Genomic DNA, 15,917 nt, shown 5'->3' with positions numbered 1-15,917 from the left:
TAAGCCTTTTGCTAGCGTGCATTGTGTGAGATTACTGGACAGCCAAATTAGCAGTACTATGCTGGAATCAAAAAGCAGTAGCTTCTGGCGGTGGCTTGTTTCCCATTCATTGTCATGTCATGTTCTATCACTTGATAGACCTGGAAAGGAAATACAAAGGAAGTGAATGCCACTGCTAGTTCGAAATGTTCCAGTGTGGCTGGAAAGTTTGAGAAACAGCCCTAGTGAGAAGAACAAGACCTTATTGACAGGGTTCAGTTGTACTTGGATCTGTTTCTCATCAACGTTACGACCAATCGGGATCCTCCGCTCTTCGTTTGGGATTTTACTTTCATCTCTGGATTTTAATGTGTTAGGCAACCAAGGCAGAGCCGTACAACAGCGTTTTCTTTCTTTTTTAATTGAGTGAATGGTAACATATTTATATTTCCCCCCTTCCTTTTCACTGACTTCATGGTAGTCCTGGTTTGTTATTGTCAAACTAAACCAGGGTTGTAATCAGATTTTGCCTGAATCAAAGTATCCCCACATGTAGCAGAGTAAATGTTTATATGCCAATACTTTTGTTTTCTCTTTCCATGTTAGTTTACAGAAACTTAGAAAGCAATATTTGTGTCAAGAGTCTTAAGAAAAGCTGAGAAGATTGGAAATCACATACCGTATTTTTTGCTCTATAAGACTCACTTTTTCCCTCCTAAAAAGTAAGGGGAAATGTGTGTGCATCTTATGGAGCGAATGCAGGCTGCGCAGCTATCCCAGAAGCCAGAACAGCAAGAGGGATTACTGCTTTCACTGTGCAGCAATCCCTCTTGCTGTTCTGGCTTCTGAGATTCAGAATATTTTTTTTCTTGTTTTCCTCCTCCAAAAACCAAGTACGTCTTGTGGTCTGGTGCGTCTTATAGAGCAAAAAATACGGTATGTGTGCCGTGCCCTGTCACTCAGCATGGATTTATGCATTTCCTCATCAGTGTTGCAGTGAATGTTCCATGGGCACTGTTTTATAGCAAGGAGGAATAGAATCATAGAATCGTAGAATTGTAGAGTTGGAAGGGACCAACCCTCTCAAAGTTGCTGAACTACATCTCCCATCATGTCTGACCATTGGCATGCTGGCTTGTGCTGATGGGAGTTGGAACATAACAACGACTGGAGGATACGGTTTCTCCACCCCCACTTCAGAGCCTCATAATGCATTTCAAGTTCCAAGTGAACACAGTGACTTAGGGAACCACTTTTGCCTCCACCCTTTGCTTGTGTGGATTTTGTTCCCCTCGAAGACAGCGTCCTGAAAGTTTTAAGAAATAGGTGGATATATCCCATGGAAACCTGATGGTACTTTGGCACATTCAGTGTTTTAAGTCAGGTTGACATGTTATTTCATTGTTTCCTTCTGGTTTCTATCTGTGAAAAATGAAGAATAGTTGGAAGGAGGGAGTGCAAGTGAAAATAAATTATACCCTTCGGTGACTTCACCCCCGCTGCGAACTAATTCATAGTTCGTGTTTTAATATTCTCTCTATCTTTCCCCCTCTCTCTTCCTCCCTCCCTCTCAGTATTTGCTTGGCAAGCTGTCAGTTGGCCTCCATAATCACAACTTGCTGGCTTATATTTCTAGCTGTAAGAACATTCACACAGCCCCTGGTACACAGGATAGCCATTTGTGCTTTTGGAGTCTGTTTCCCAGCACTTGTTGGTATGCCTCTCTCCTTTCGTAATTTCCAGGCTGCATTTTTTTTCTTAAAGTGTGATCATGTGAATTAGCTCCATGTCATATGTTTAAGTTTATAAAACATGTACACAGTGGTACCTCGGGTTAAGTACTTAATTCGTTCTGGAGGGCCGTTCTTAACCTGAAACTGTTCTTAACCTGAAGCACCACTTTAGCTAAAGGGGCCTCCTGCTGCTGCCGCGCCGCCGGAGCACAATTTCTGTTCTTATCCTGAAGCAAAGTTCTTAACCTGAAGCACCATTTCTGGGTTAGCGGAGTGTGTAACCTGAAGCGTATGTAACCCGAGGTACCACTGTACTCCTATGAAATGTGATATAAACTGACCCTATGGCCTTGGAAATGGCCTTGGAATTTTTTTTAACAGACAGTTAAAAGCAATATGACAGTAAATGGACAAAGAGAACAAATGAGTTCTGTTGTAATGCACATTTGAAAAAAATAGTGGAGGGAAAAAAAGAGAATTTAAAATATGAAACAGAAAAGAATGATTTATGAGTTGACATGTTAAGTTGCTCTTCTTGGTGTATGCTGTGTCAAGGATTTATATGCAAATGCTTGTATTTAACTGGACATTAAATATATGCTGTTAGTCACCAGTTCAGTATTGATTTACAATATTCTTAAGGCCTTAGGGAGCTTATAACCACCATATACAGATGCGATGGTTCTAACATTTCCATAACGTTTTCCTATCTTTATTCTTTTCAGGATGGCTCATACTTGGCTGAGTTCCTGCTGGAAAAGGGCTATGAGGTGAGTGACTCGTCTTGGTGACTGACTGCAGACTCATGGAACAATTTGGAAAGGGCTTCCTTGCCGCTGTCCCTCTCTGCATATGTTTTCCACTCAGCCTTAGATAACAAATCAAAAGTTTAGAGAAGAATGTGCAACATGGTCTGTAATCATGCCAGCTTATTGTACTATTTATCAAAGACTGTCCAATGGTGGAATCCCTTTAGTCCTCAGGGTATAGCTGTTTTTTGCACACTTCCTCCTGTTCAGATAAACAGCAGCCTGTGCAAGGTAAGGCTGCTGAACATTAGTGAGCGTGTTGTGATGCAATGTATAAAATTTTAAAAGGGAGGAAAGCCTGGAATAGCTACTTTTTTGTGGGGAAAATGTATTTCATGCTCAATTCCCCCCCCCCCCCCCGTTTCTGCAGAAAACAACCTGCAGAGCCACCTCTGAAAGAAGTTGTTTACTCTTGGTTATGTTCTTCAGAGTTGGACTGTAGTAAGTTGAGCTCCTTGTGCAGGACACGGGTGGCGCTGTGGGTTAAACCACAGAGCCTAGGGCTTGCCGATCAGAAGGTTGGTGGTTTGAATCCCCGCGACGGGGTAAGCTCCCGTTGCTCGGTCCCTGCTCCTGCCAACCTAGCAGTTCGAAAGCACATCAAAGTGCAAGTAGATAAATAGGTACTGCTTCAGCGGGAAGGTAAACGCCGTTTCCGTGCGCTTCTCTGGTTCTCCAGAAGCGGCTTAGTCATGCTGGCCACATGACCCGGAAGCTGTACGCTGGCTCCCTCGGCCAATAAAGCGAGATGAGCGTCGCAACCCCAGAGTCGGCCACGACTGGACCTAATGGTCAGGGGTCCCTTTACCTTTACCTTTAAGTTGAGCTCCATTTGCACAGTCCTGTAATGTTAGAACTTTTGCAGAGCTGCCTTCTTCTGAGGAACAGTGTAGAACTGTGATGTTGCATAGCACTTCTGTGGGAAACATTTACAGCTCGCAAGACTAGACATACCATTTTTTAAAAGCACACGTGACTCATTAATGCAGGCAGAACCATGCTGTACTCTGTTCCTGAAAGGTCCACCTGGACTATTTGTCAGATTGTGTTCCACTCATCCTTCACAACTTTTTTAGTAGAGCCTTTCTTGAAGTGTCACTGGTTTTTCTCTACTGCTGTGACTTTCCTATACCCCACTTTCCCTATTCATTTTCATGTTTTCCCACTCTAACCTCTTTGTACTATACCTAGCACATTAGCACAAAAATAAAAATTGCATATAAGTTCTGGGGGCTGCAGTTTAAATACATTTTTTCTATTTCATCTCCACTCTCATTAGCTGGTCTTTAAAATTCTAATCCTCAAATTTTAGCATTATTTTCTCTAACAGGCTTATTATTCTATCCAACTGTAATTTTGACTAATTTACATTTTTATTCTATTCTATTCACAATGCTGTCTAAAATATCCCTGTCTTCAATTCTGTTTTGCCCCATATCTTTCTGGTTAGATTCACCAGAAATTGGTAAGCTGGGCAGAAGAGGGGAAGGGTATGCTTGAGCTCACTGCATGTTCCTGTTCCACGGTTTGTTGTAGCAGGAATGTTATGTTGTGAGGGTTGTGTGTATGTGCTTGTGTGTGTGGCTGGTTTTAAAATATGAAGCATAAATGCACTATATTTTATACTTGCTGCTATAGTATGCCGTCTGATATTTTGGTTATGAGGCTGTGTTAACAAGAAGAAATAATGCAAAATGCTACACTAATCCCATCTGAATTTAATGCTGTGGTATTTGGGTTTGGTTTGACAAAATAACTGAAAAATTATGTCCTCTCACTGTCTCCCCAGCTGTGATCTTTCTAGTTGTCATCCTAGTATAACAATTCCTTTGGTTTTTTTAAGGACATTATAGTTGTTATGACCAATGGGGGGGAACTTACTTTCTATATTACCTCTAAAAATATTCACTAAGTATTTTATTACAGGTGCATGGAATTGTTCGTAGATCTAGCTCTTTTAATACAGGACGAATTGAACATCTTTACAAGAACCCACAGGCTCACACAGAAGGAAGTAAGACTTTACTGACTGTTGGGATAGCGTGTAAGAGGGAGAAATGGGTGTATTTTTGTTTGTATCAGCAATGTTGTCTGGCTGGAAAGTTGTACAAGATTGTATCAGTGTGGAAAGTTAGCCATAGTGACTGATGTGTAAATATTTTCTGGTGAGGCTTAGAATTTTTTTAAAAAATATAATTTGTTTGGGTCACATTTTGACTCTGTTGCATAAAAGGACTTTCAAGGACAGCAAGGTAACTTAACCGAAGTGTCTTAACAGTATATTCCATAGTAATTTTCATGCTTGGCGAAGAACAAGTTCAGATGTTCTTCTTGGTCATGCAAATGACGCTGTCTGTCTTCACGTGATCCCAGACACTGGCCAGTAGAAACGTCTCAATCACCTCAACAAACAGGCTGCTGACAAATTTAGTTGCTGAAACTAGCCATACAGTTAAGGAATAAGTATGTTTTAATTCAGCCTTTAACTTTCAAAGGCTGATTTAACACATTGTACAGTATTTATTCTTTATCTGAGTTACCCATATGCATGGTCACATATACAAATTGTTATGTGAGTCAGTTGGTTTTTAACAAGCAAAAGTAGTGATTTCAGAAGTACTGATTTTCATGTTTTTTAAAAGGTATGGTAAGCTTTTTAAAAAAATCTTAATATTTTTTGAACATCTGACATGGCATTTGTATGTATGTATGTAAGAAACCTATAGTTCTTTTGAGTAGATTACTCTTTTTTTATCTAATACTTTTATCTAATATGGCTTTTAACGTACATTTATTATAGCTTGTAAGTTTACTATACTGTACAAGCGATGGATTAAATGGCAACATTCATGTTCAATTTTGTTTAAGTGAAGAGTTACCTGAAGACAGACCATATAACTTGTGTGACCAAGAAAATAATGTTTGAACTAGAGTTCAGTTCGCTGTGAAGATCATTGTGCAAGATCTTATTAGAAATAAGAGATCTATTGCTTTCATGACTACAACTTAAAATACTTGCTAAACTGTGCCTCTCTCTTTTTTAAAACACCAGTGGAATCTGATTATAATAAAAATATTTTTAAATAATGAATTAAGATTATTGGGACACTGCACATTAAACACCGTACTGTATTAATGTGTGCATCAAATCTCTATTATCCTAACTGTGTTCTTTTGTCTTCTGAAGACATGAAGTTACATTATGGCGATCTCACAGATAGTACTTGCCTAGTGAAGATAATTAATCAAGTGAAACCCACTGAAATTTACAATCTTGGAGCTCAGAGCCATGTCAAAGTAAGTAGCATGCATCAGCTAGGATTTTTCTAATCGTGGCAAACAAGCAGAGACTTTGTGAAAAGTTAGCAACTTGTGTACTTTGAAATTTGTCTCTACTTCTTTCTGAAATCCTCCTTTTTCTCACAAAGTCTTCCAGCGGTTTTCAAAACTATCCACCTGTTAAATAAATCATTACTTTCCCAATATTCTGTTCTTGCTCCAGCTTCACTGCCACCACTTTCCCCCCGCACACTTCTTCACGTTTCTCTCCTCTGCTCCCAATATGTGGGAATGTGTCCATGTTCATGCGTGGAGATCCATGCGCTGCACATTTTGAAATGATGTCTTTTTCTTAAATGCATTTTTACATTATCACAAGACAGCCTGGCTCACATGGCGAGTTGCCGATTGCAATACTCATCTTGCTTGCATTTCTTCTCTGTCCTCTCTCCAAGTGTATCAAGGCTACGTAGAACGTTAGCAGAGTTCATCAATTGTGTTCTCTTCTGTTGTGCCTGCACACAGTCATCATCTGCTGCTATTCATCCTCCAACACGTGTGCATAGCAGTACATCAACTTCCCTTGAGGTTTGGGGTTGTTGTTTTTTTTTGGCCTTTTCATTAACTGAGAGGGGCTATAAATAAGCAAACCAAGAATTTTGCAAATCTCCTGAGTTTCTACCATTATGTAGTAGGTTCAGTTCAGCACTCCCTGCTCCCACACCAGCATGGATCCATTTTATTATTTTATTATTTATAGAACAATTACAAAATCTGGTTAATTTTGGCAACAAGCTATATGGGTCAAGTTATTGCCCACTTTAGCTTTGTGTAGGTATCTCAGGATGCCTGGAAGGAGATATCCCCAAACCTTATGATTTTAAGTTAATGAATGATAATGTTACGTTTTAGGTTGAATAATATACACTGTTGGTTGCAAATATAATGTTTGGTTTCTCTTCAGATTGATTTGGTTTCTCTTCAGAGTTTGGTTTCTCTTCAAATTGATGCACGTTTTGTGTGCTGGCATTTTGTTGCTCTAAATAAAGATTTTTCTGTCTAGTTTATTTTATATCAGCCATACTAAAAGTAAGGAAAAGAAAGAAAGAAGAGGTTGGTCTAGTTTCCTGCAAGAAACCAACACAAATTAAAATGGGTTATTAGACTGAACCTATTGAAATCCAGGGACGCGGGTGGTGCTGTGGATTAAACCACAGAGACTAGGACTTGCCGATCAGAAGGTCGGCAGTTCGAATCCCTGCAACTGGGTGAGCTCCCGTTGCTCGGTCCCTGCTCCTGCCAACCCAGCACTTTGAAAGCACGTCAAAGTGCAAGTAGATAAATAGGTACCGCTCCGGCATGAAGGTAAACGGCATTTCCATATGCTGCTCTGGTTCTCCAGAAGCGGCTTAATCATGCTGGCCACATGACCCGGAAGCTGTATGCCAGCTCCCTCAGCCAATAAAGCGAGATGAGCGCCGCAACCCCAGAGTCGGTCACGACTGGACCTAATGGTCAGGGGTCCCTTTACCTTTACCTTTTATTGAAGTCCAGGAAACATGGGCAATGTTCTTCTTAATCTTTGACTTTTAGGATAGATAATTTAGGAGTACACATTGTCCATCTTTAACTCTATGGATTAGCATGAACAAGCAAATGTGCTGGTAAAAGAAATAGAAGATTATGACCATTTCATTCCTTCCCTGGTCCTGCTGCCACCATGTTATTGGTTTGGCTTAGAATTACAGCTGAACCTGGGTTTGTGACTTCTCTTGCTCCAGAAAAGCCACAAGCTGTAACTAAGGTTTGTTTTGGCTAACCACTCATGGTTTGTTGCCATCTGTGGGGAAACAAACCGCATGCCCATGCTCAGATGTAATTCTAACTTGATAGCATGGCAACAACCAAAACTGGAGGCAGGCATGAAACAACCCTTTTCTAACGGTTTCCCAGCATGCTTGCTTGTTCACACCAAGCCATGGTTTGGCTGAGAACAGAAAGAGCCAGAATATATAATCAGAGAAGGAAGGTGCTTCAGTTTACAATTCTTATTTTATTATACCTCTGCAAGTAATTAGTTAGGAGATGGAAAACTATTGCCAGCTATACTCTTTTACTTCTAGCTCATTGCCCAGGCAGGCAGCTATCATAGTGACACTATTTTTTCCATGGGGCAATGCTAATGTCACTTATCTTGCATTTAATCTTGCTATGAAAGTGTCGTGAGTCCTTTTATTTGTAATAGTTATTTAGTTATGATAAAAATGGACACTATTTATGGAGTGTTGTAACCAAATACTAATTATCTAATATGCTTCATGTACATATTTGGATTTCAGTTAAACGACATAAACCCCCACTCCTCTTTATATGGCCAGCAATAATATTAAGTATCTTCTGCAATTGTCTATAAAACAACCTTATTTAGCTGTATATACTTAATAGAGTAAGGGCATGGCCTGTTTATACTGCACAAAAATATCTGTCTTCTATAGCCACACATGTTACAGGCCAAGCATTATCTTTAAAAAATGAGAAGAAATAGTATTTATATTTTATTTTAATAATATTTTATATTTTATCTTAAAATCTATATATTTCTAAAGCAGCTTACAGAATAAAATATCAAAAACCATAAAAAATAGTTCCTTACTAGATCATTTAATGACAATAAACATGTGCCAGTTTTTTACATATAAACTTTTTTTTACATCAAATAATGTTAATAGAAATACAATGGTACCTCGGGTTACATACGCTTCAGGTTACATACGCTTCAGGTTACAGACTCTGCTAACCCAGAAATATTACCTCGGGTTAAGAATTTTGCTTCAGGATGAGAACAGAAATCGTGCAGCGGCAGCGCAGTGGCAGCAGGACGCCCCATTAGCTAAAGTGGTGCTTCAGGTTAAGAACAGTTTCAGGTTAAGAACAGACCTCCAGAACGAATTAAGTTCTTAACCCGAGGTACCACTGTATTGAAACGCAAAATACCAGTCTTGAGGAACACTAAAGACTGATCAATTATTTAGAAGAAAATAGTTGCCCATGCTTCATTATATAATCCTACTGATCCTCCTCAACCACTTGTTTGAATGTGTCCTGAGACATCCAAAAAGTACTACAGAAATGAGCAGGCCCCGCTCACCCAAGTGCAGTATAGATAGCCAGGCTGCCACCATTATTGGCAAACTCCATCTCTGCATGGCCAGATCACCTGTAAGTATGGTAGCAAGTATGGAAGTTTTTCAGCCATGGCACAGCATCCCCATAGCAAACTCGTTCTAAGGAGAAGATGAGTTCTCTGGCTTCACAACAGTTGCTAAATACATTCTGCGTGCACTTCGCCATGGGAAAACCTGGACTGCACGTTCTCCTCAGCCTTCTCTTCCATATCATCAGCTGTTGGAATGATGGTCTAGCATTCCTTCATGCCACCAGCAGTGTTTAGCAGGCATAGGCAAACTCGGCCCTCCAGATGTTTTGGGACTACAGCTCCCATGATCCCTAGCTAGCAGGACCAGTGGTCAGGGATGATGGGAATTGCAGTCCCAAAACATCTGGAGGGCCGAGTTTGCCTACGCCTGGTTTAGATAGTTGTGGATGCTTTTAAGCTGAAGTGTATGGCGACCTTTGTTTCCTGATGTGGGTTTATTTGGGAGGTATGAGGTGGGGTAAGTTCAGTATTGTGCTAGTTTCATCCACCAATTGAATGTATACCTTTCCTCCCTCTGTGTAGCAATGGCTCCACCCTTGAGAGATTTCTTTGTTCCAGAAGTTGTAGATTGTTGTGAAGAGTCCCTAACTTGTAAGGCATAGGACTATGTAGCTAATACCTAACTGTAGCTGGGAACGGAACAGGCAGCCATCCTAAGTTTACAGGATGCTTGTTTTCCTTCAGTTCATCTTTGGATTCCTGTGTTACTGCTGTGTTGTCATAGGCAGCAGGAGCAGCTAATGGCTAGGAAAGCACCAGTTGAATTTTGCGGGGTACAGCCATTGTAGACACTTCAGAGTGGATAAATACTACCAAATTTCAGAAGGGAGGTGTAGGGGGATTTTGACTGCAAGGCCAGCCTTAGCGGTATGTGAATGATTAACAGATTCAATTGTCCTCCTACTGTGCCATGAGCAATTTGTATGAAAATGTAATACATAATAGAAAATGGCATATGTCGTATCTTTAGGTTTTTATAGACTGTGTTTCTTGAAATGGTTTTTAGTGTTTCTGTCGTGCCTGTAAGTTGCTTTGAGCTTATTTCCATGAGTAAAGTGACTAACAAATGTAAATAATAATATCATTGGTATTTCAGGACAGGCGCAGAAGTTGGGGTGACAAATATTGCAGTTTTTATACACTATGCCTCTTCAATTGACTTCAGTTTGGAAGCATTTGGAGAGATCCACAGCTCTTTCCAAATGGGCTTGGTTCAGCTTGAAATTTGTCTAAACCCAGTGCACATTCCTGGTATGTGATTAACTGCGAGGTGATATTTAAGGATGCAGTCATATACATACTTCTTGTTGTTGTTGTTGTTGTTGTTGTTTAGTCATTTAGTCATGTCCGACTCTTCGTGACCCCATTGACCAGAGCACGCCAGGCACTCCTGTCTTCCACTGCCTCCCGCAGTGGTCAAACTCATGTTTGTAGCTTCGAGAACACTGTCCAACCACCTCATCCTCTGTCGTCCCCTTCTCCTTGTGCCCTCCATCTTTCCCAACATCAGGGTCTTTTCCAGGGAGTCTTCTCTTCTCATGAGGTGGCCAAAGTATTGGAGCCTCAGCTTCGGGATCTGTCCTTCCAGTGAGCACTCAGGGCTGATTTCCTTAAGAATGGAGAGGTTTGATCTTTTTGCAGTCCATGGAACTCTCAAGAGTCTCCTCCAGCACCATAATTCAGAACATATACATCCTTATCTGGGAGTAAGTCTGATTGAGATTGAAGTCAGTGAGGCTTACCTCTGAGTAGATACAGTGCGGAATCCAACATTGCACTGTTAAATTCCTTTCGCTAGTGCAAGCGTTTCCTCTTGCCAGGCAAAACAATCTCTCCTCTCTTCCTGCCCCACCCCACACCCTGTTTTGGAGGTTCTCCTCACCAATTGCCCTAGCACAGCTTGTGCTGGTTTCCATTAGCACAACTGTTTAGTTTAACCTGGCCCATGAATTGTCCCTATTTCATTTTTACTGGAATAACCTCTGAGTTGCTGAATGTAGGACAAATCCAGCAAAATTTAAGCTGATCACTGTTCTTGTAGCAGGTGTTAAGCATGTGCCCACACGCATTTCTGGATCACCATCACCACATTGAACATATTTTCTGGATAGAACTCAGGAGGCACAGAGGTCACAATGAAACTCAGTGCTGCCTGTTAACAGCAGAAACGTGCTGTTTTTTAAAAAAATCTGTTTTCTGTGGTTTTTGTTACATGCTGCTCTTTTTTACTGTGTAAATATTTTTTTGTGGGAATGAGCCGTGTATGAAACTCCGGTGATACCTGTCCAAACAGATTGTTTTATTAGATCTAAGAGGAGCTGTAACCTTGATAGCAGCTAATAATGTTTGGAATTTCTCTTAAAAATTAGTGGACCACACAAAAGTGTAGCCATTTGCATTGTGTAAAGTCTGAGCACTAGTTATAACTGTAGGTATTGTCTAGCCTGAACAAAACCTATAAATCATATATTACTTTAGTAGGGCAATATAAGCATCTTATATTGAAGCAGTTAATTCTTTAATTTTCCTTTTAAATAAATACATGCACATGGGTAGTAATGTGCTAGGTAGCAATAGCAGGAAGGTTATATTTCTTTACATGGAAACCAGTTTCATTTTAAATGGGTGTTTGAATCTCTCTCACACACTGTTTTGTACAGGTAAAAGATACAGCCAGCATTACTGTGTTTAAGTGATTGGCTTATTAGCACTTACTTAAATCTCTCTCATTTAACCAAATGGATTTCTAATAAAAAAAGGATTGGGTTGAGCCTACCATCCCAGTCCTTTGAGGTCAGCCACTACTAATGTTCTAATTTTAAGACGGGAAATTAAAGCTAAGAATGGAGACTTTCTCTAGGTCACTCTGAATCATTTGTGGAGATGAAATCAGAACCACAGTGAGGGCCTCTAAGGGTCAGGTTTTGAGGAACTATGATAATCTTGCTCCCTAAATTCTGCAAATAATCTCTTAACTTGACAGTTGAATTCTCCTCTGCTCTAACATACTTCTGCTGACATTTAAGATGACTTTAAGGTGTCCTGCTATGTTTTTGCTTTTCTAAAATTGTACATTGTGCCATTATATTTGGAATTACATATGTTAGTATGTATTTATGTGTTAATAGTGACAGTACAGTGGTACCTCGGGTTACATATGCTTCAGGTTACATACACTTCAGGTTACACACTCCGCTAACCCAGAAATAGTGCTTCAGGTTAAGAACTTTGCTTCAGGATGAGAACAGAAATCGTGCTCCGGCGGCGCGGCAGCAGCGGTAGGCCCCATTAGCTAAAGTGGTGCTTCAGGTTAAGAACAGTTTCAGGTTAAGAACGGACCTCCGGAACGAATTAAGTACTTAACCTGAGGTACCACTGTATATTTTTACATTGAATAAGCAAGAAGTAGCTCTAAAGTTTCTTAGTTCTTAAGATTTGCTGTGCCACTACATAAACATTTAGGACTCTGCTTGCCTCCAGATATAATGGCGCAGTGCCACCGAGAAATAACATGATGGTGATGTAACAAAAATATTCCTCTGTGTCAGAAATATGCTGTTACATGTGTTTATACACAGGTTGACTGTGAAAGACACACTGCATGTTTTTGTATTGCTTTGGCTAGTGATTCAATAGAAAGCTCCCTTTTTAGAAGTGCATCGAAACAGTTGTTTTCTTTTTGTCAAATAGATGGCAGCAGAGTGTTGTAGACAATAGGCGATTCAGTTCCTCTAACCATAATGAAAGAGGCATGACAGATAGTAGACTTCTATCAACTGCAGCCTTGTAGAAGTTGTAGTTGTACATTAAAAAAGAAAGAATGCTGCTATTGATAATGCACAAGAATAGAAGACTGAGAAGGTTATGCATTGCTATACTTTCGTGAATAGTTCCAGGTGGGAAAAACCTAATCTTTTAAGGTATGACATCAACTCATGAAATGTGATTGAAGTCAGCTAAGATAATATGCACATCAAAATAAATAGACAGAGAAATAGAAAGTGTTCACAAGTTTCAAGTGAATTAACTACTGCCTTGGGGTGCTGTGGGAATAAGCCTGCGTGCCTCTTTAAAGATAAGCTAGTCAGAGAAAGGAAATGTCAGTCCTTAAATTGTACTGACGTTATTTAAGAACACTGCTAAGGAATAAGGATTTTTTTCCTGACAAGAGTTTTAAAGTTTTCCCCCCATCCATACTGTGGCTCCTGTTTAACAACTAAAATGAAATACATATTTGTGTTCCTTTCAGGATAAGTTGAAAGTAGCAAAGTACCTTACAAGAGGTTTTACTAAATAAAATACTAATCTTTTAAGATATATAATAATACATTTTATACAAAATGTTTATAAATTTGCCTGGTATCTTTAGATTCTGCAAGAACATCCTTAATAAGACAAAGTGTTTCGGTAACAATTTAGGCCGTAGCATAATAATCTGTGTTTCAACTCAGTGCATGATTACGACTATAAAGAACTCAAATGTACTTTTTGTTATTTCTTAATTTAAATCTGAAATTATTACTGTTTTCTAGAAATATGAACATTTTGAGCAAAGCTAATTGTACAGCTGCGACTAAATCAGTGGTGTAGGATTTATTTTCTCTTGCCTGTGCATAAAATGTGAATTTATATAAATGAAAAATGCTATTTGGGCGTGACCCAACCAAAACTTTATAATTGTACAGCTATATGAATTAATTAACTTGGAGTACATGCATACTTCATATATTAAATTCAATGTAACTTCATTTAATCATAACTGTATGATGAGCATGCTATTTAAAATGTTTGTTTAGGGAAGTTTTTAATGTTTGAAGTTCTATTCTGTTTTTAGTCCTCTTCGGGAGCTGCCCAGAGTGGCTGGGGAAACCCAGCCAGATGGGCGGGGTATAAATAATAAAATTATTATTGTTGTTCGTATTTAAGCTGTGCTATTTGAAGGTGTATTATAACTATATCATTCCCCCCACGCAGTTAGCTCTTTTTGTTTTTACATTGTGTGCAGAGAAGTTTAGCTGCATTTGAAACCCACTTTTATTTTAGTTTGGGTTTTCAAATACTCATTATCCATTAGCCTAACCCTCTCCCCCATGTCCCCAGCAGTTTAGGTTTTAGCGTTAGTTTCTAGACGTGGTCTTTCTCCAGTGCAATAGAAATAAAACAATAACGTGATATGAGAGTTCCATTATGAGAAGACAGCCGTTCACATTTCTCCCAGGTGATTATAGCAGCAGAGTGAAAAAGGAACTTAGGCAGAAATGAAGGCCATGAAGGTGTCCGTACTGGTGATGCAAGCACTGTTGACCTTCGCGTTCTCTGCCATGTTTATAAAGATGGTGGGAGAATTTGGTAGGGAACAAACTTGTGGCCGCAATCCAGGGAGCTACGCATGCAGCTTTGTCACATTGTCAGGTTATTAAAGGTGAGCACAAACTATTCTACACCTGACATTGGGAATGTTCTGGGTTTTCCTGATGCTGTCAGCAAATTTAAGGTGAAGTTTTTTCGCTGGCTTCTGTCATTCAGATATCCTCATTGGGGGCATTTGACGGGACAAAAGAGATGATGTGTTGTTGTTTTTACAACAACATGCACTAGGATCAACACAAACACTAGGTTCAGTACAATCAATTTGACTCTTTCTCGTATGGCATTATAACTACAGGAGAAGTATTTGAAGTAAGTAATGTTAAAAGTGCTTGTCTATTCCCCTAGACAGCTATTCCCACAGACACGTTTTCCAGCTGAAACTTCAAATCCTAGATCTTTAATTTGTGTTTTAAATAGACAAGCCTCTACTATGCTGGTCCATTTACCTTATGGCTTCTTTTGCAGTCATTCTGCACTTGTTTAAACTGATGTCTCTCAAAGTAAATGCAAATATTTTATGTACGTTGCACATCTGAATACACACACAAAGTAAGATGTTGACATATGCAGACGATAAAATGCTACATGTAGTATTCTGACAGCAGGAGTTTGGGGGGACTTCAGAGGCTGACTATAGGTCTAGAAAAGAATTCAATTTAAGAATGTGATCCTTAGATTAAGAACAAACATAAATGCAAAGAATAGAGCTTTGGTGCATAATTAATAATATGTCGTCTGTCTAAGATAGGGAACAAATGCTTCTAAAGTATTTATTTATTATTCCTGTAGCAATTGATATTTATTTGCTGAACAGCAAGTTTGTTATGGTGCAATGGGTTTATAATGTCTTTTGGCCTTTGAAATGTCGTTCAGATGGGATAGTAAAAAACTATTAAAAGTGTTTTGTTTTGTTTTGTTTTAAAAAAAGATCAGACTGTGAACATAATGAAGTGTTTTAAAGTTTGACAGTGATTTAAGAATGATTGTGGTATTGGCATGGATAGACATTATATTTCAATATCTAAATAGCATTTTTTTTAAAAAATCATTAAACTGTGTAACACAAAATTATAAACGTTATACTTAAACCTTTTCAGTCATACAGCTGTGTTTTTATTTTATTCATAGGTCACTCTTACATCAAATAGTGCAAATTCATCAGCGTTCATTGAACTCTATAAGTATTATATCAGCTTTATAACAACATATTTTATATGTTAATTTAGAACTTAATTTACGTTTTGTAAGAGAGATGTATATTTCGGGTTATTTTCTCAGCACAGATTGTTTAAATCCTTCACTCTTATCACGTTCTGATTTAAGCTCCCCCTCCCCTGCATTAGATCAGCGATAAGAGTGGGGAGTATGTTAAAATGTTGCACGTTTGAACATATTTAGAAGAGTTTGACTAGAGCCATCTGTTTCAATGTTTAATCATCAAGCTGTTCTTGAAAAATAGGCCAAACATCCCAGGGGAACTAGTAGATACAAGTAGTTACAAAAATAATAAAAAGCAAAAACAGAAAATAT

The 15,917-nt window shown here is 39.0% G+C and overlaps 1 protein-coding gene across 4 annotated transcripts in view; it reads left to right on the top strand.

The window, feature by feature from the left end:
* The window catches only part of GMDS (GDP-mannose 4,6-dehydratase), a 274,695-nt gene that overhangs the window by 26,875 nt on the left and 231,903 nt on the right, over window positions 1-15,917 (top strand). For all 4 annotated transcript variants that reach the window (XM_053397031.1, XM_053397030.1, XM_053397029.1 and 1 more), the window contains exons 2-4: window positions 2,438-2,482; window positions 4,448-4,535; window positions 5,709-5,818. In XM_053397031.1, the coding sequence (XP_053253006.1) occupies window positions 2,438-2,482; window positions 4,448-4,535; window positions 5,709-5,818 (243 nt within the window). The remainder of the gene's footprint in view (window positions 1-2,437; window positions 2,483-4,447; window positions 4,536-5,708; window positions 5,819-15,917) is intronic.

This window comes from Podarcis raffonei, chromosome 7, assembly GCF_027172205.1.
Source record: "Podarcis raffonei isolate rPodRaf1 chromosome 7, rPodRaf1.pri, whole genome shotgun sequence".
NCBI lineage: Eukaryota > Metazoa > Chordata > Lepidosauria > Squamata > Lacertidae > Podarcis > Podarcis raffonei.
The sequence above is the reverse complement of the archived record's forward strand: the minus strand, read 5'-3'. Positions and strand labels throughout refer to the sequence as shown.